The sequence below is a fragment of the Pygoscelis adeliae genome, unplaced genomic scaffold, assembly GCF_000699105.1.
Source record: "Pygoscelis adeliae isolate BGI_AS28 unplaced genomic scaffold, ASM69910v1 Scaffold155, whole genome shotgun sequence".
In the NCBI taxonomy this organism is placed as follows: domain Eukaryota; kingdom Metazoa; phylum Chordata; class Aves; order Sphenisciformes; family Spheniscidae; genus Pygoscelis; species Pygoscelis adeliae.
The window spans coordinates 6,029,391-6,050,118 of NW_008824932.1; the positions used below are offsets into that span (position 1 = coordinate 6,029,391).

General features: G+C 36.0%; 1 protein-coding gene across 1 annotated transcript in view; it reads left to right on the forward strand.

The window, feature by feature from the left end:
• The window catches only part of FBXO36 (F-box protein 36), a 46,358-nt gene that overhangs the window by 14,681 nt on the left and 10,949 nt on the right, over positions 1–20,728 (forward strand). The window contains exon 2 of the mRNA XM_009325121.1: positions 19,849–19,957. Within this exon, the coding sequence (XP_009323396.1) occupies positions 19,849–19,957 (109 nt within the window). The remainder of the gene's footprint in view (positions 1–19,848; positions 19,958–20,728) is intronic.

Here is a 20,728-nt window from a genome sequence, read left to right on the forward strand (position 1 = left end):
GGGGGTCGCCGATTAACGCCGCTAGGCAGCGACCCGGGAGGCGCTACCGGTTAAGTGCTGCTGGTTTGGCCTCCTGAGGGCTGGGAACGCCTTGCCGCAGCCTTGGGATGCGGTGTCGGCGAGGAGCTGGGGAGCAGGTAAGGGTTTGCTACCAAAAAGGGTTATTTCCTAGCGCAGGTGAAAGTGTGCCTGGACGAGGAGCCTCTGTATGTGGGAGATTCATTCTACTTGGAGTATCCCAAGCCTGTGGGAAGGGGTTCTGGGTGAGGACCAGAGGAAGGGAGGGGGAAAAAAGATCCTTCGGAACGGCGAGTTAGTAGCCTTGAGAAAAAGTACACACATCGGTGATTTCGTAACCTTAAAGCAAACTTAAGTCTACTCTCAGCAATGCCTCACAAATAAATGAGATACTAACATTTAAAGTAAATAAATAACAAATCCTTAAGTAACGTCACAGTATTCCTACTAAGGAAAGACAAGTTTAGCCGCACTCTCACAGTGACTAGACTTAAGGTGGGGGGAAACAACAGCCTAACATCTCATTCCAGGAAAATAAAATTAAACTGCCCATCTGGGAATGGGAAGACTGTGTATATTTTCCATGTGGTACCTGAAGATGTTTAGGTGTCCTGCCTTGTGGCTGTGTATGCAACTGGTTTTCCAATCAGGGAAATAAGCAATTATAAATATCCTGGAAGAGATTTTTCTGAACTTTTTTTGAAAAATGCTGCAAAATGTTCTAGATGAACATTTTTTCCGAACACTCTAATAGTAATCATCGATGAGGAATATCTGACAGTAAACGAATGAGACTTTGCAAATCTGATTATGAGTTTGTAAGGTTATGAAATAAAAATGCAAGTCTTCTATAATTTTTGTTTCATTTTGACCTATTTTTGACTGGGTTGACTTTGTATGTATAAGAGATGAACATAGATGCTTGTCTCAGGCTGGACATACTGATTTAGAAGTTGTGAAGTTTCAAAAATTTTTCTGAGAAAGTTTTTAAAATGTCTCACTGGAACAAAAAAACAGCATATTTTGAAACTAGGAGGAAGTTTTTGTTTTGTTTTCCCAAAGTAAACCAAAATAGTGAACATATTTTCCTCCAGGGATGAGGGAATTGTCAGGTTTGTAATTGAGAAATTAGAGGGAGGGGGAGGTGACAGACTGAAGTTCAGCTGCAATTCCAAATGATCTGTGTTCTGTATATTATACGCTCCTTCTTTTGGTCTCTCTGGTGCCAAGATTTTCTTTTTAAATCACCAGTGCCTTTAGCAGTTTCAGAAGAGGTTTTGATTTCATTCTCCTCAGAAAAATTTTTTAAGGCAGAACTAACAAGGCAACCTTAGGGAGCTTTGAGTTCCACCAAAATTGAGAGTAATCACAGTGCTGCGCAATAGCTGGGAAACACATGCTTTTCTGTAGCTGAAGTCTTGTAATGGACCTGTCCCATTGACCTCATGGGAATCATATCAGTGCTGAGCTTGTTTCTGGAATATGTAATCGAGTGTTATGGGGTTTTTACCATTCGTTTTTTTGCACTCAGATAATGAAATAAGATGTTCCTTATTATTATTATCTTCAGTTTTTTGGTTCTCATATCGGTTTCCTGTCAAACACTTCAGATACCTATTTTTGGTTTTGTTTTCAGCTGCCCAAATATATCCTTAAAACAAACGGAAGTCAGTTAACATAAACTGTGCAAAAGCTTTGTAACTGTCAGTGGAAGTAAGTTAAAATTATTCTGTAAATGGTTTTTGTACAAAAGCATTACCAGGAAGTTAGTGTCATTGAAAAAGAACTGGTTTGGATTATTTGAAAAACTTCATTTTGATTTTATGACAGTAAGATCATTTGAGTATGGTATGATGCAGTGAACATATGTACTTGAATATATCACTATATCCTCTGAAGCTGGCATATCTGATTCCAGCAAAACTTCCTAATTCGATCACATTTGAATTCACTGTTGCTGAAAACAACTAACTTCACATAAGTAATCTCTGCAGTTTTAACTGCTGTACACGTGAAACTTCTGGATGCTAGCTAGTTTCTGCAGGCTGTGGAGTCTCCTGAGAAGAGATCTGTGTGAAAAATAGTAATTGAAGGTATATGCATCACTGATGTGCCAAGTTACGTACCATGTAAAATATATTTAGGCATACTGTGTTAGCATCTAGGAGGCTTAGTTGTTAGTTCACATTCCCAGTATGCTATTTTGCAGTCTCCTAATAAATAGTCGTTGCCTGAGAGACCTTGCAGTCTAAGCTTCCAACCCTGCCCATAGTTACATGAATGCTGAAATTTGCTACTTTGAATAGTCCCATTCTTTGAAGTCAGGGGTTTCAAAACAGTCCATTGTTTTTCTTTAAAAACATAAACGGAGTTTGTGGCTGCATGGTAGATTTGTATGAAGGCTCCCATATTTCTGTGAGTTTTGCCCTACTTTGGATGGTCTACTTGGGCTTTACATGAGCAGTAAATTCAACTCCTTCAGGATGAAGTTATTAATCTACTGAGCATGTCTTATACAGCTCCAGAGTGTGTGTGCCTGTGGTCATGGCCAGGATTTCCAGTTATCAGCTGACTATCGAGTCAAACTGTCATAGAACCAGAAATCCTCTACAAATACAGAAGGTCTTAAGAATGTGGTAGGGCAAAAAACGTAGCTGGACAAGGAGGCCATATCTGGGAGGAAAAGCAAGTCCATGGCAGCAGGCTTTGTGTTCAAACAAGCCATGTGAAATGTCTGTGCCTTTGTTTAGCTTTCTCCCTCATTCTAGGGAATTGACATCTTTCTTCCATCATGCAACCTGATGTTAGGGATGTTCTCAGAAGGCATTTTTGAAGTCTGCTACTGCCTCAAGATCAGTACAGTAGGCCCAAACTGTTGTATATTGTATAACTAAAAATAAATGAACTGGAATTGCTGTAAACTAAAAGAAAGGACGTCTCTGAGAGCAGAGTTAAGCATACACCAAGAAGTTTGCTGAAGCTAAGTATAGGACAATAGTCAAATAAAGAGGACCAGACAGACAAAAAGAGTACCTAGAGTGTGATACCACAGGGGCACACATCCTCAGCTGTAAGCATGTGAATTATTTTATTTAGCCAAAAATAAATTTGAAAACATTTATTTATTACTTTCAATATTGTCAATTGTAATAATAGCAAGGTGTACTTCAGCATGCTTGTTCGTGTTTAACTCAAATCTAGAGAAACTAGGACATCTGGAAAAAGCAAAGCAAGGCCTGCTGCGGGCAAACAAGATCTTGGAAGCAGACAAAAGTAGAGGCTACTTGGAACTCTTCTAACCAATCAAATGCAACGGTAGTTGAAAAAAAAAATAGCTAGAAATACACCTACTTGTCTGTGCGGATGTATTTGTGTCCAAAATGTGACAAGGAGACCCTGATGGTAACTTTCGTTTTGCAGCAAGGGACAGCTTCCATCCCAGATACAAATTCAATTTCAATTACATTTCAAAATTAGAGCCGTTAATCAGGACTTTATAAACAAAGGTATTGACTACCCAGTAGCAAGCATGCACTTCCATTGAGAAGTTAGGAAGGGAAGATTACCAACTAGTTTCTGCATAAGCTACTTCAAGGAGGAAGCATAAGGAGAAGGGGAGAGCCTTGTAACTCATTGCAAATAGCTCTTCTAAAAGTAGACTGTATAGAGGTACAGATACATAAGTGAGTATTCATGGAATACAGTTCACCCAGTTGGATTGTGCAGAAGGAGAGATTTTTTGAACCATCAGTGAAAAGAATTTTTTTTTCAAGTAGCTATTTTAAGGCTGCAATCATAACTTTACAAATGCAGGGAAACTATCCCACATATTTCCCATGTGGGCATCTACCAGTCCCACTGCAGAAATACAAGACTGAAAGAGATGACTTCAGGTCATCAAGTCCTAGTCCCTGCTGTTTCATCCAGCCACATAATAGATCTTCATAGCATAAATGGGACTTGATGGGTTTCAAAGGTAGTGAGGCTTTTTTTTGCCTTGCTACTTCACACAGAACAACTGCTCCAGATCATCACTTCTCTGATGGTTAGAAATGCAGTTATACAGACTAATTTACAGCTTATTTTGTGTGTGGTTATCTTTTAGCTTGAATACCACCCTTTTGTGTAGGTAACGATGTTATATATGTGTGTATACATGTTTGTGTATGTGAGTGTATATATATAAAATGTTATATATATTTAATAAATATGCCCTCTTGATAGGGTTTGTTTTGTTTTTTCAGTCTCTGCTTGTGAAACAGACTTTCTACTTCCTGATCACTTTACTATCTTTTTGCTGCATTTCTTCCCATTAGAACTTTTGTTCTTAGTAAGTCTTACGAGTGCCATGTGCAAAGGCGTTGCTACTTCCTTGTGTCTTCTGGAAAATTCTGTGTGATTTAAATTTTAGGATTGTATTTAACTTTCTTTACCAAAATCACATTAGTGACTCTTGATCATCCTTTGATCGTTATTATTCCAATGCCTTTCTCCTCTGTAAACTTTCAATTTATAACCTTCTGGTTTATGGCAGAAATTATTTCTAAATTAATGACTTTGCCATTTGTACTTTTCAATTTCTTTTTTCTGCTCCCCCCCCCCCCCCCCCCGCCGGATTGCTTTGAGTTATTATGGAGGAGAAGTTGGTGTACTTGTCAGGATAAACGTACTAAATAGAAAAACATGCTTGGCCATAAAATGTGTACTAGGATTCCTGCTAGAATTCATGGGAACAGTGGATAGTTTTTGTTTTGTGTGAGTGCATGTAATATTACATAGAATGGGAATCTTTTTTGTCTCAAAACTGACATCAAGGATGGCAACTTGTTTAACATATGCCTTTCCATCTACCTTTCACTGTACATGTTTTTCAATCACTCTTGAAATGCCAAATTAATATTTGATATGCCAGTTATAATTTGGCAAGGTTTGTCACAAACAACAATAGACAATATCTGTTTGTATGAAGCAAGTAATAAATCATATGGCTTCCAACATTAAACATAAGATGACTTGAGATAGCCACGCAAATAACCTTTCAAAATAAAATTTCTTGTAAATTGTCTAGCAGATGATAAGTACAGGTTTTGAAAAATACAAGAAAGGAATCCATATGGTGGGCTAGTGTAGAAAAGGTTGGTCGCTCATTTTGGTCAAACAAGGAATATAGACACACACCCCCACACCCCCCCAAAAAAAAGGCTGGTGCTTAATCTGCTTATAGGACAGCTGATAACTAGAAAGATGAGGCTGGTAACAAGAAATGCAATGAGGAAAATGATCCACTCAACGTGTAATTAATACTAACATCTGTCACCATTTAATGAATGCTGCACTAATCAGAGGATTTTGTCATGTTAGTAAAATGTTTAGCTACTTACCCATAAAAGGCAGGCATCATATGTATACAAAACTAATGTCATTCTGTGCAATATTCCATATATGATCTACTCATATAAAAGTTATCCTGACTGTTATCAAATATATAACTGCAGAATTGTATGTTTGGTAAGCAATCAGCAACTAGATTCTCTAACAAATATATACAGGACATTTAGATGAGCAAATAGTGTAAGTATCTAGGCAAACAGTTCTGATGACTGTTCTTGTTCTTTATCCATCATTGCTCCTATTGTTCAGTGTTCACTTCTACATCTTCCATCAGTTTCTGATTAAATCAATATATTCTGAGCACAGCGTATTATTTTGGGTACCGAGAACTACAATGTTTTCTTAAAAGATCCTGTAATTAATTGTTTTCATTTAAAAAATAAAGTTGTTTTCTGACTTTTTTAGTTGTAAGTAAAAATTCTGATCCTACAGCACTTAAATCTTGCATTGTCAATAAAACTTCAATTTTAGGAGACAGTAGTAAGTGATTGTTTTACTAGTTGTGGGCTGGTTGTTTTTCAGTTGTGAGTACCTTCAGGCTCTATTGAAACCTGCAAATCCAAGTTCCTCCATTTTGAAAAAATGGTACTATAAAGTTAACTAAGTGTTGCCTTTATATCTTGGGCTTGTTTTTAAGTCTTAATGATGACACTTGATATATAACCTATTTGATTGACAGAAGATGCCATTTGAAGTGCTTAAGCCAGATGGATTGGGCGGAAAAAAAAAATAACAGATGTTATAATAGTAATTAAGCTGAAATTAATTTCATGTTATACGAAACAATTTTTTGCAAGATAAGTCTGATTTTAAGTAAAGATCTGTGAGAGATGAACCTTTTTCAAAGTCATGCTATTTTATTTGCATTTGAAACCTGAAGGATGCCATAGCAGTGATTGCCTAGCTGGACCAATTCTATTCAAGTCTCTTCTTTGACATTTCAAACAGAGAATTTGAGTTCTTAACAAACCAAAAGAGCACTCTAAAGGGAGTTTAAAAAAACAATAGTTTTTTAATGAGCTATGTGCATAGAGGACTTTAATTGCATAAAACTAGCAACTTTTTGTTGTTGTTTTCTTAAATTAAAATAATTTCAAGCATAGTTTGATGACTTCAGGAGGAGGAATCCATTTTGTTCCAGCTCAGGAAATGCTCTGGTTTGCTGAAAAAGTGTATTTCCGAAATAACCGAACACTTTCATGGTAATGGTATCACACAGTATTAAGCAATTATTATCAGGAGAATGTTTGTTAAGCCTAAAATACATAGGGAAATCTCCTTTGCTTTTTTGCTGTCTCTAATTCAGATATCTAAGTAAACAGTAGAGCTGCTTGGAAAATGGGAAGTTTCTCTGGGGAAATAATGCTGTATTGAAAAACCATGAATATTGTTGTCGGGTGTTTCTGTCCAAAGCTAAAATACGTTGGTTTAACGATGTTGTGATGTTGTGCTATAGTTTGGATGTCTGATAGTATCTCTCGCTTCTTCCATAATGCGCCACCTCTGGATGTATGCAGTTGCTAGATCTTAGCCATAAGGTTTTGGGGAAGATTTGGGAATTCTCTGGTCATGCTGCAATATTGAAGATGTAATCCAGCACAAGAACCCAACTGACATAGGGAAACTTGGACTTTTAACAGCTGAAATGCAATTTGTGATGTGTTGCAGTAGCAATGTTGGCATTTCAGGGCTTTCCTTACTGGTGGATCAAGGTTTCTCTGCAGAAGGCATCACATACAGCAATATAAGTGGTGGCTTTTTCCTTCCCAAAAGACTCAATTCTCTTGGATTTTTGGGTTGTTGTTTTGGTTTGTTTTTCCGTGAACGTTACTAAATGCTTAACCCTGTGAAACATTCATTTATGAATTTGACATTAGAGATATAACTGAGTCCTTAAGTAGTTATTACTTGTGAAGCTCAGTTGTTTGTGAGCCTACGATAATTTAGTACTGTCATGTGGGCTTATAAAATTCCTTTTTCAATAGTGGTTGAGCTCTTATTTGAAGATGCATTGGAATATTGTCCTATCAACTTCAATTAAGGTATGTTAAAGATAAAGTAATTTTTAGTTAATTCTCTGTTACTATTATTTGCTATTAATCTGGTTTTCTGTATCACTGGTAGCCTAGAGATGAATTTTTTCTTCTGTCTAGGCTGGTTTTTGTCCACTTGTAACTAGTCTTTAGTTTACAGACAGCAGTATCACACTGAATTGCAATGTTTAAGCTCCCGTTTTATTTTAAGTTTTATGCATGGCTTTAATATTTGTGACTTTCTTCAAAGGTATCATGCTCAATCTAGTTCTACCTGCCAAGAATGATTTTCAGGTCATGAGGGTGTAATAGTTTCTCAAGGTAAGCAATCACCACTGTCTTCTGCTTAATTAAGTAAATGTTTCCTACTCTACCTGAGTGTCTGTTGTTTACATGTTCATTATTGTCAATGCTTGTGCTTCCAGAGACAGATTAGTTATATTCTTCACTTGCCTTACTTTAGGTAGTACAGCCCTTATCCCTGTTGCTCTCTGTCTCGGGAAACCTCAGGAGTAATTATATTTTTGTGTTACCGAAGGTAAGTTTGTGTTCCTATCTATTGTCTTGTTTCCCTTCTTCCTGCTTCAAGTTAGGAAAATAATTATTTCTTCTTTTTTGTTGCCTTTATTAAACAAGACCAATTTTCCTTATTTCATTTTCCACATACACAGCAGCATTCGTCATGAAGAACCATCAGATACATTTACTTGACTAGGTGTACCATAGATTTATACTTTGTTCATTTATCAAAAATCAATTAAATGCACTCAGTAATGTCTTCAAGGGAAGGAAGAAGGAAAGAAGAGTAGAAGGCAAAGCAAGAAAAAGATCAGGATTTTTATCTCAAGGTGTGCCAGGCTATGAAAGGTCTTATCTAAAGATGCACCAGTGTAATTTAAAATTTGTTTTTCAACAAACTTGCTAAAGCTGGTGTAAACTGCTGTATGGACGCTTATTGTAAAGATTTACTTGATTTTGATTTGGTATAAACTAAATCAATTTGTGTTAAACTGAAATAAGCCTAAATTAAACCAAAGTAAAAGTGCCTGCAGCTTTTGGATGGACTTCACTAAATTAGATTAAAATTGTGCACTGGGTGCAACCAGTGTAAATGTCATTTGTTGGATGAAACCTGAATTAGACAAATTATCTGGAGAAGTGTAGTAACTAGAAGAAAGAATGCTGGTGCACAGTAAAATGATCAAGATCATTCGTCGAAAAAGGCAAAATTATATTGTAGAAGCAGAAGCCTAGGAGAGTATCTGAAGCTAGAGTTCTAAATAACATAATAGGATGATAGTGAACAATAGAGTGGAAAGGAATGAGAACAGATTGGGATTGCAGGCAAGAGAAGCTGTGTAGTTGGAAAGCGTCAAAAGAGCAAGCAGATACTTGTGACAAAAAATGCAATGTACATTTTTAATATACATGCATATCAAATTATCATGACAGCTGATAATGAAAGGATAGATTTCAGCATTCACTAAGTTGGTGCTAGAGCCGAATCCTTCCTATGCAGTTTACAATGAGACTGAAAACTACAGGTAATACGTGTTAAGTTTAATGTAAAACAAGTAATTAAAATTGGACTGGACAAAACTAGTGTTTGAAGAAACAGAAGGAAAAAAAAAAACTTTTCAGAGAGCATGCTATCTGTAGTACTGAGTTGATAATTGATAGGGAAAAAGGGCATACTTGTCACCACAGCTTTTTCTGAAAACTGGAGACACGGGTAGGAACCAAGTATATCAGAATGCCTGCACAATGTGATGGATTCTTTAGTGTTGCTGTCATTTGATCAGGTGGAATTAAAGCTGTAAATAGACAGCAAGGGAACTTTGGAAAACACATTGAGAGTATTAGTCTGTTTAAAAAGTGTGATGAGATTTTAGGGACCAGCGCAATAGATGTTTCTCAAAATTTAGAGTAAGAGATGTCAGGGCTGAAAGTGAGCTGAGCACATAAGAACATAGGCAAACAGTTTGCAGCAGGTATTAGATTAGACTGGTTGCAGATATATACAAATCAGGATGATAAGAAGTATCCAAGAAGGGAGCAGTGGTATGATTGAACTAAGACTTCATCTGTAATAAAAAGGATTGCAAGATACATGCACATACCCTGCTAAAGAAGATGCAGATTCCCTAGAAAAGGACTTTCCATTGTAACACTGCTGTACTTTAGGACTTTTATACACATAGCAGGGAGTCTGACTGTTCTGTTGTTTGGTTTTTTCCTCTAATGAAGAAAGAAAAAAAAAAAAAAAAGACATTTAGAGCATAGACTAGACCTGAAATTGTAACAAGGAGACCTTGAAACTGAAGTAAGGAGGATGAAACTAAAAGAAATGGTTTCAAATGAAACCTGTCAGTGTCTTACCCATCTAGAAAGCAATGTTATGTCTTGCACTTAGCTAGCATCCTTTGTTCTGTTAAATAGTGGAATAATCTCTTTGTGGCGGTCTTATCTAGGTCTGCCTGTTTAATCATGTTAATAAATGGCAAGTATCGTGCTCATAATTGAAGACTCTGATCCTCAAGAGTCATTTTTTATTCCCTCTGATAGTGTCGCTTTCCCCTCAGCACATACCCCCCTCCCTTCTGCATTGTCTCTCACTCTTCTGCTCTTGTATTGTTTCCCGATCTGTGTGCACAAGTCTGTGTAAAGGTAGAAGTTAGCCTCCAAAGCACCCGTGCTATAAGCATCTGTGATAAAGATCTTCAGCTTTTTTTTTTTTTGCTTATTTTCTTGCCTTGTTGTTTGTATTCCGCCCCCCCCCCCCCCCCCCACCCTGGGAACACACACGAACGAGATACTAACATAGGAATAAACCAGGGAAGAGAGGAAGGGAAGAGACCATGTCAAGGCAGCAGATTTCTTGCTCAAATGTAACTACTGCATTCCCCAAAGGAAAAGACAATTATTTTTTTCTAACCTTTTTATTCCATCTTCCTTCTGTGTTTTACTAATATGTTTTTCAGATACTTTAAGTGGAAGCCTTTGGTAGTCATGCACACACACGCACAGCTAATCCCTTAGCTGAAGTGGGTTGATGTTTCTGAGTATGAGTGAAGTGGGGGAAAAATGAACAGCTTCGTAGTTGCTACATATGAAATTTTGGAATTGTGACATTTATTTTCTCTTCTTCTCCATGCACTTGAAATATTTGTTAATAGCAACTCACAAAACAGTTTGCATTGACACCAGGAAGTCATCTTTCTTTCCATATGCCATTGTCTTTACAGTTGTAGTCTACTGCAGTCACTGTTTTATTTTTGTTTGCTAACTAAATTGTTTTATCTTTTCTTGCTATTAATAGTATTTATTTTTTTCTCCAAAACCAAAGCAGACATAGGGGAGGGAAGTATGGGGGGGGGCTTGCATGATTACTATTGTGATCCTGAGAAGAATCTGTACAAACTTTCAGGTACGCACTATTGTCCAAAATTTCAACCTGATGGTCTGAGAGAACTTTTTTTTTCTTGTAGAACAGTTTCTTTAGCACAGCATCTTAGGTTTTGCACTTCAACCTTTTTGGAATATCTGAACTGGACATCCCATAGAAAGATTGAAAAATGGACGATGTCTAATAAATGCCAGAGACACCTGATTTATTTTTTTTTCTGTTCTTATGAGTGCACATGAGAAGGCAACTACTGTCCTGTATAGATGTGATCTTATCAGTGTAGGCAAAATAGTAATTTGTATAACTTCCTGTACTATAGCAAATGCAAACATAAAATTATGTAGCAATTGTCAAATGAAGCATGGGTGTTGTAAGCCCTACTCTAAATTTGAAAAAAAGGTAACAATTTGCCAGAAGAGCAAAAAGCATCCAATTTCACAGACATAACAGGCAGCAGCTAGTACCTATTTGATTTCATATTGTGCATGCCTGAAATGAGGAATGGCATCAGTGTATGGGTTTAGTTTAATTTCAGTTTGGTGAACTCTTGCACTGTTGCATCCAGATGTTCATTTTTTGTTCTTACTCCTGGAAAGTTTTCCTTCAAAGACTTCTGGGAACCCTAAATAAATGAAAGCTTCATTAACCGCAACCTGTTGATAGTCTGTTTTACCTTCTTATCCAATGGAGCAGGTCAGAACCTGCCAGTGATTTTGAGGTACACAAGTATTATTCCCAATGCGCGTGCGTGCACGCACACACACCCCCTTGAAACCACTGTAGTTCATTCTGCTAGCCTGCATTTGCTCGTGAACACTGTTCACATTCTTGCATATTAACCAAATCGACTCTCAAAATAATCTCCTTTGGCCAATCATAGCAAAGTAACAGCTTTAATTGCAAATGTTCAAAATCAAGCAGAAAAATAAAAGCTTTATTTAATTAAAAAAAGAAAAAAAAAGTCAGTCAAATCATAACAATCAACTCTGTTTTATTCTGTAATCATACAGAGAGAGGGAAGTAAAAACTTCAAATCACATAACCCTTCCTGAATCCATCTTTCTCCAAGACTGTAGGAAATGTGCTATGAATTGTAATAGTTATGAAATAGTTTGTAGAGTTTGTAATTAAGACAACTGGATGTTTGTTAAAGAAAACAGTTGCAATGGAAGTAGCACAGTTGGTTTGTTAATGTTGTGCAAGCTATAAAGGCTAGAGAGGCATTATTACTTTCTAGATCTTTCTAAAGAAACATGCAGGTCTGCAGTTTGTACGTGCGTTGTACCTTAACAGCATTATGTGACTATTCCTCGCTGCCTTGAGATTTACTCTAAAAGTAATCTAAGTAGGTCGTAAATTTTAAGTGCATTATAAATGTTCTAATTTTAACTCAAATGTATTCTATGTACTTCAATAAACTGAAGCGTTTTATTACATTTGAATTTCAGTATATCAAGAAGAAGAAATAATGTTGAACTCTGAAGATGGTCATTTAATCCAATCAGTCTTCTCTTTAAATTGCTGCTAACTTACAAGAACTACTTTTCTTATGCAAATATTAACATCCATATTTATGTACACTTGTGTTTATTGATCACTATCTAAAACTTTAGAATACCGATTTTTTGTTTTTTAATAGAAACCTGTTATAAATGGCAGGAGGCATAAACATATACAAGTAACAGTACTTAATTAGTCAGCAGACAGGTGGGACATTGTCCCTGAGTAGCCAGTCAGAAAGTAAAAGAATATTTAAGAAGTGACTGTATAGCAGCAATAAAAGCTTGCCTGCTCACTAGCCTAGCACAGTTGGAGACTTGCTTTAATTGGTGAACATATTAAGTCTTTCTATTGATGTAGTGCAATTAGAAGGGAGAGTGGTCTTGCTGGTTAGGTTGTTTAACTTACTGTTTATCTGTATCCCCTTCAGTTACAACTATTTTCACAGCAATATCCATTGGGAAAAGCAGAGTTAAATATTACTGTATTGATTTACTCTTCTTAATAGTGTCCTTCTAGCTGTCTCACACAGTATTGTTTTTTCTCTGAACATCTTACAAGACTTACCAGTATGTCCATTAAAACATAATTCATTTTTTAAACTCTGTAATAGCAGAATGATCAGGTTAAGGAGATGGATCTAAAGCCACAATGAGCGTTAACCAGATATGAGCGTTAATCACTTTCAAGATGGTACTGGTGAAGTTGTATGATGTGGAGCTGATAGTTCAGTGCAAACAGTATTTTTCACTTTATCTGAAGTTTTTAGATAAATATTTCAGTATTCGTTTTGGAGCATTTTGTCTTCTATTAAGCTATTCATGTTCATGATCTTAAAGCCCAATTATAAAATTAAGCTGTTTTTCTGTTGTTGCTTGGAAGGTAAAGATGGAAGATATCCATCTTCAATAGCAATGAGTGATTATGGCTGCTTTTCATTTCTGATGTTTATTAGAGCAACCCAAAATCTCCAAAATAAGGCAGACTTAAAAACATATATTAAGAGTTTTGGTTGGTTTTTGTTTTTTGAATCTCGCTCTTACATTGAATAAGGAAGCTGGAAATAACTGTTTTTCCTGATGGACAGTGAATTCCTTGCAAACTCTTCTTTTTTACACCCTAGGTCAAGCTAAACGCTGTGAGGTAATGATGGTGTACAGTAGGCCATCCATACTCATCCTTTGCTGGCTCTTCTCCATATTCTTATATTTACAAAGGACCGAAATAGCCAGCTGAGCGTTTACCTTTTATCCATATATATTATAGAAGCATGGTTGGGCAAAAGTTTGGATTTTCAGGTAAGTGTCCTCAGGTGATCATACTTGCCAAAAAGCTCCATACAACATGATAGCACGGCTCTGAAAAATCAAGTAATAGGCCACAAAAGAGAAACTTCAGTGTTCACAGATTGAGATGCTGATGGGATTTCATAAAACTGGCAAAAGATGCCTCTCTGATTGCAGGGCTTAGGTCCTGCTACAAAAAAACCTTACTGCAAGCAATGGATATGAAAGAGCTTCTTAATTTTTGCAAGATTTTTGTGTAGCCATCATTAACTAACTTAAACATGAGAGTGACTTGCCATTTCGTTTTGTGTAGAGACAGTGAGGAAATTATTAGGAAAAAAAGTTGCTATGCAACTGCGCCAAGATCATGGTATGAATATTTGGTAATATTTGTTAAATGTCATCTCTGTAACTATCGATTTCTTTAACTGTTTCACAACATCTTGTGAGATACCTGTATGTTGCTTGTTATGCTGTATGAAGGCGCAGTGGGAATATTTATTTAAACAAAGGATGTCTTTTCATTGCCAAGAATCTAACTGGTTTTGGAGGCAGGAGGAAAAAAGGAGACTTAACAGATTCTTCAGTTCCACAAGATCTGCATTCTTGCTTTTAAGTTAATCACAATATGCCATTAGTAGCCTTACATGAAACAGTTGCCCATGTGTGTTACCATTCTTCAACAGCTTATCCCACAGGGATCAAAATAGCATTTGCTTTAGCTGCATCCGTGTCAGTGCATAAGGATAGCCTCACTCTAGCTCTTTATAAAGTTATTTAACATTTTATTTTAGCTCTTTTGCAAATACCTGTGCATTGTTGGTGCTACTTGGTTCCATAGTTTAGATATTAATACATGGTTGCCTCTTCTTGGTGAAAAGTGAGTAAAATTTTAAGGTACCTATTTTGCATTTTTTAAAGTGACCTAGAAGCCTAAGCTTCATTCACTTGTAAAATGAGCATAGCTCTGTCTAAGCCTAAAGATTTCTCTTGTCCTATTCAAATTTTCCTTTATTATTTATGCAGTCAAAGCTGTAGTGTGGATGTAGCTGCAACTGCGTGAAAAACTTTACAGTCCTGTAGTATCAGCTTCTCAATTAGATGCGGCTCTGTTAGCATAAGAGTAGAAAAAGCTAGGACAGGAGGAGCGCTTTTTCATAAGTAAAATTGCATCTACACTAACAGGGACTGGAAAGATGAAGGAAGCAGGTAAGCTGGTAGTTTTCACTATGCTAAATAATTTCAGAATTTAAAAAAATTATGTAGCTAGTGAAGGCATTTGACTTCATGGCTTGGAAATTGAGCTTAGGTTTACAAACTCTTAGGCAACAGAGTAGCTGATACTGGCTTCAAACGATCAGTTAACTGAAAGATATTTAGGTATACAGATCGTAGCTTTAGAAAAATCTATCTTATAGTTATCTCCTTGAAGATGTTTCAGTAATGCTGATATTTATTCCACTTTTATTTTGTAAAGATTTATGTGAGGGTGAAATGGGTGATTTCTGTACTGAGGTGCATGAGAATGGAATGCTTTAAAAAAAAAACAGATTTATTTGAAAAAGTAGCAAAAATGCAAAAATATTCTGCAAGATAAAATGAGGGACAGAAGCATTTGAATACTCTAATTTTGAAATCGAATAGTAAGGCAAGATAAATTTTTATAGTATCCTCCAATCCACAAAACCCAGCCAAAAGCAGAGTTGTTCTTTTTTAATCTGTGGAAAAGTAATAGAATATGGGATAAAACAGCCTGGGAGAAAGGATTTAGTAGAGGTAAAGTCACTAAGACTGACTGAGAATGTGACTGCTTTTTTCAGTAGAAGACACAATGGCTCCTTCACTGCACAGGGGAATGAGAGCTTGGACTGCAGTGACAAATCCAAGGCCAAAAAGAAAGACTGGGGATTTAGGCCATTCACCTGGGACAGAGGAAATACTTGAATCTAGATCTCCTAAATCTCAGCAAGCACTGTTTTCTAGATTCTGGGGTCACCTTCTGCCTCCAATGAATGTTTAACTATTTGAAGTAGAACAACTTAAGAGGAAAAAAAGGGAAAATTAATCTCCAAATAACCTGTAATCTGAGAAATTATATTTTGAGTTACTAGTTTTAAGCAAAGCAGAAAGCTGAGTCTGGAGAAGTTTGAAGTCCTAAAAATGTATATTGGAGAAAGAAACGGTTTCTCATATGCGCCTTTATAACAGGGCTTCACAATTCACACCGTCTTTCTTCAGCTTTCCCCAGAGGTTTTTCATTATACAGTATGAGTCTGTTATGTGAGACTTGTCTCTAGTTCTATAACTTCTGAAATAGATTAAATTAAGGGAAGGTTGAGCCCAGCATCCTTAAAAGATGGCTCACCATATGACAAACTTCAACTATTATTTTCTTCATACAATGTAAATAGTACTGTGTTTCTGGTAGTCTACAGTCCAGATTAATTTTGACAGTAGACACTTCCTAAATAATTTATTTGTTGCTAATTTTCACTTAAATATTTTAGTTGTTTTATTTGTTTAGAAAATTGCTATGACTTTTTATCTGAAGCTTCGGCTGGTTGCTGCTGTTTAGATTTGGTTCTGCTCGTCCTTTCCTCTTCTCTCTTTTTTTCATTAAGAAATGCCAGTGGAGCAAGCAATGTGGTAGTGAATTGCTTTAACACTTGCACCTCCAAATAACATCGAGAATGACATGTGTCCATGGTAACCACAATGCTCTTACAATACTTTCCATTCTTCATCTTTTTCATCTATGCAAAAAGTATAGGTATTACAAAATCTATGCAATAGTTTTCTTTGAAATAACCATGTGCTAACAAATTACCAAGGTAACTGTAGTTTGTCCTGGGTATTTGTACATAAGGAAGTTTTTTAATGGAATAGTGCTATTGACAGTTTGTTCCACTGTAAACCAAAGAATAATGTTTAGAAAATACACAGTGGCATTTAATAGAATTACTTGAATATTTTACTTTTCCTGTGCCTCTGTGTGTTGGCCTGATCTTCCCATTCTGGCAGATTGCAGTGTTGCAGTGTGCTTCCTAGTATAACAATTAAGAGGAGAGATTATTGAAATACGTATTTCTGTGATTTTTTTAAAGTTTTGGCATGTTTCAGTTAGTATTAAAATGCTTTGGAATTTATAATTGTACAACAATACTACAAGAAAGTAAATTTTGATAACTATGTTAAAACATCTACTGTAATTGCTTTAAAAATAGGACAGAGGTATTTCGTTTGTATTGACTTAGTGTTCCGTTTGAGGGTTGGTTGGATTGCATAAAGATAAAATCTTATTCAAGAGTCTATACACACATATGCATATTCTAGTGTTCTTGTACACCTGTGTATACATAAACTTATATTACAGATAAATACACTCATACCCACAAAATACTAAACAAAAAAATATATGGAATACTTACTGTGAAAAGTTCGTCTTGCTTACACTAGTGCAGAATTTAGGTGAGCATCTGCTATCTGTATACACTTAATTTTTAATTACTTTAATTACTGTATATCCCAGACTGAAAAGTATTTATTAATGTATTTTATAACAGATCACAACACATTGTAATCTGTTGTACAACATAGTTCTGCTTTTTTAAGAATTAGACTGCTAAATTTGTGTGTACTTAAATCTACAAGGTCATACAGAAAATTAATCTGAAGAATGTTGTTAGGTATTAAAGTTCAAAAGTTGAAAAGCAACAGTCATAGTTAATAATTTTGGTAAGTGGTTTTGGGGGCAGGTGGCTATTTTCTTTTTCAGTTACACGTGGTGTTTCCATGCTAAGAAATGTTGGGTTTTGTTGGGTTTTTTTAAGAAATGTCATTTCCAACAGTAACATGAAAAGGCCGAGAGAAAGCATATTAACCAGGTTTCTTTTCTCCTTTAACAATGATTTTTTTCCCTCTAATATACTGTATTCTTGCATACCATCTTGAAGGGTATGCAAGCTGAGGAACATGTAGAAAGATGTCTTTTCTTTCTCCATTTGCATATCAGTTTTGTTCTGACCTTACGCTCACCTCATGTTTTCCACAAATAAGAATGGAAGTACCCTTACCTGCTGATTCTCCCTACATTGCCAGAGATAAAAAGAGCTTTTGGAAGGACAGTATAGTACAGCATTCACTGTCCTATTATCCCCATGTTGGGCTACAAACATACTAGTTCTAAAGCCTTCCCAGGTAGTAAGATCATCACTGAAACAGAACGACAAGTGGTTTATAATCTTTTTTGCATTGAATCCTCATGTTACCACTAGTATATTAAGTGGTGTTATTTTAGCGACACGGTGGTCTATACTGTGCATGTACATTACAGAAACGTTAACTCTGCTATTATAAGATGTTTCAGGGGTGTAATTTATTTTTCATATATTAAATTCTAGAATGCAGATTGGATGAATGGGGTTTTTTCCCTTCAAAGAGGCAACTGTTTCATTGCAAAGGAATAAAGATTGTGTGTCGTAAAATAGGATGAATTTATGCGACTGAGTAGGATGTTTTTTCTTTTATTCACATAATAAGGGTTATTTTACAGAGTATTGTGGATATGTCTGAGCGTTAATTGAAGCTATTATGTATGTATGCTATCAGAAATACGATTTAGTATTTCCAATACCCCCATAATGATATACAGCCACAATAAACATCAAAATGATAAATTTTAGCTGGCTATATTTGACATTCAAATGTAGATGTTAAGCCTTTATTCAAACTTATTTACTGTTACTGTATATGAGAGATCAACAGGATAGAAGCAAGACTTGAAAAATACAGAAATGATTGGTGTGGGCCTGCCTTGGCAGATTGTCTGGAATCTGAGCTTTAGTTTGAAAATTAATGAAGACAGTGAATGCAACTCATTGGGAGTTACAAATACTTAATTCTTCTCAACTTTAAAATCTACATTTTGACACTGAAATACTGGAGAGATCTAAAGTTAAATTTCATGTTGAGAGATGTAAACCACTGTTGTCAGATCTAAGATTTGTAATAGTAAATTTAACTCCATGTTCTTCAGTCAGTGTATGTGAGTAGTCTTCTGTGGCTTATTGACAGTCAGCTCAAAGCTTGCTTTTAATATTCCTCTTCTACATGCCAGTGGAAAAAATAAGACTATGGAGTCTCTTTTTTATGTACGTGTGTGTGTGTTTATAAATGTACGCCTCACTAATATTCTCATTTGTGAGTTTTATCACTCAGTGTGTCAGGAATCCACCTATACATACAACAATGTAAAATCCTCACTTCTCTCAATGAAATGGAAGGAAATAAAACAGATTAATATTAGTAAGATTAGAATTTTTTTTTTTTCACCCTTGCCTACAACAGCAACTGAATCCTGTTTTTGGCTTGGACTGTGATCTTTGCTAACAACTTGTGTGTAGGAAGAGACATGATTACGACTTCCCTCTCCTGTAGACCCAGCTGTGACGGCAACAAAACAAAAGTCAATAGTAAAAGCTGACACACTGTTCAAGCACATATGTAATGTTTTAAGAGAACTCGGGGAAAATTACTGATAGCCAGGGCTACTTGTTCTCCATCATTTCATAGCTACATAATTTACTATTCATATTCATCTTTTGTCTCAGTTGCATGCTTTGTAATGCAGGCTTTCTTTTCTTTTTCTGACTCTGAAAATGTGAGTTGAATGTGTACTTCTGGAGCCCTTTTTCCAGAGTTTTCAGACAGTCTAAGTGCTGAGCTTTGAATTGTCTTACTAGTTTTGATTTTAACAAAATGTTAAAATGACAGTTTAACTTCTAATACTGCCGCTTTTGAGTGCCTGAGCAGTTGAGTGGGTATTTCTACTTAACCACATAATTTAATGCCTGATGAATTGTGTTTCTGTGACTGAATGAAAAACAAAAAAAGGCTGTTTATAGTTTTGCAAGTTGAGATGTCATTAAACGTGTTTTAATTTCTACGAACAATTTGCACGCAGGGGTTGGGAACATTTTCTTTGTATGTAAAAACATTTCACACTTGTCTAGGTGCATTATGGGATTTTTATTGTCCTTTGAAGCATGTTGTACGGCTGCTGGTAATGTAACCATGTTATCTTATGATAACTTTGTTTTGGGAATGCAGTAATATTTACATAACCGGAGTCCTGAATCTTAGCAATGTATTTATCTCATGGTACTTGATAGTCATTTCTTCTTCCTTTTTTATTTTTCTTCTTCCACAATTGTAGGTAATTTTCAGGTGGTGGAAAATCTCACTTAGGAATGAATTTCGTGAATCAAGACCTGGAGAAATTAAAGAATCCCAGGAGGATTTTTTGGATGATTCATCTCTTCATAGTAAGATGACAATAATAATTACAAATTTGCTGTGGCATATAATGGAATAATCTAGCAATATTGATGTGTAATAACTTTCATGAAAGATGTGATTGCTTTGACTAACAAGCTTTTTTGTATAAATTCATTAATACAAATTAATGTATGAATACTGGAAAAACAAAAAGACATGACAGTAAATATAGGATAAATCCCAACAACATTGATAGCTTCATTGTAAGGCAATGACAGAGGTATTAGCAACAAAAATAGGCCAGAAAGCAATATTTTTATTGCTAATAACTCAGTCCTTATGTTCTGTGCCAGCACATTTGATTTTATGGCCATGTCATGAGCCACCTGGATTCCCAATCTGATTTACATAAGTAACACCAAGTGCAACAGGTACTTGGGATTAGAATCATAGAACCATTTAGGTTGGAAAAGACCTTTAAGATCATCAAGTCCAACCTTTAACCTAGCACTGCCAAGTCCACCACTAAACCATGTCCCTAAGCACCACATCTACATGTGTTTTAAATACCTCCAGGGATGCTGACTCCACCACTTCCCTAGGCAGCCTGTCCCAGTGCTTGACAACCCTTTTGGTGAAGAAATTTTTCCTCATGTCCAATCTAAACCTCCCCTGGCACAACCTAAGGCCATTTCCTCTCGTTCTATCGCTAGTTACTTGGGAGAAGAGACTAACCCCCACCTCACTACAACCTCCTTTCAGGTAGTTGTAGAGAGCGATGAGGTCTCCCCTGAGCCTCCTTTTCTCCAGGCTAAACA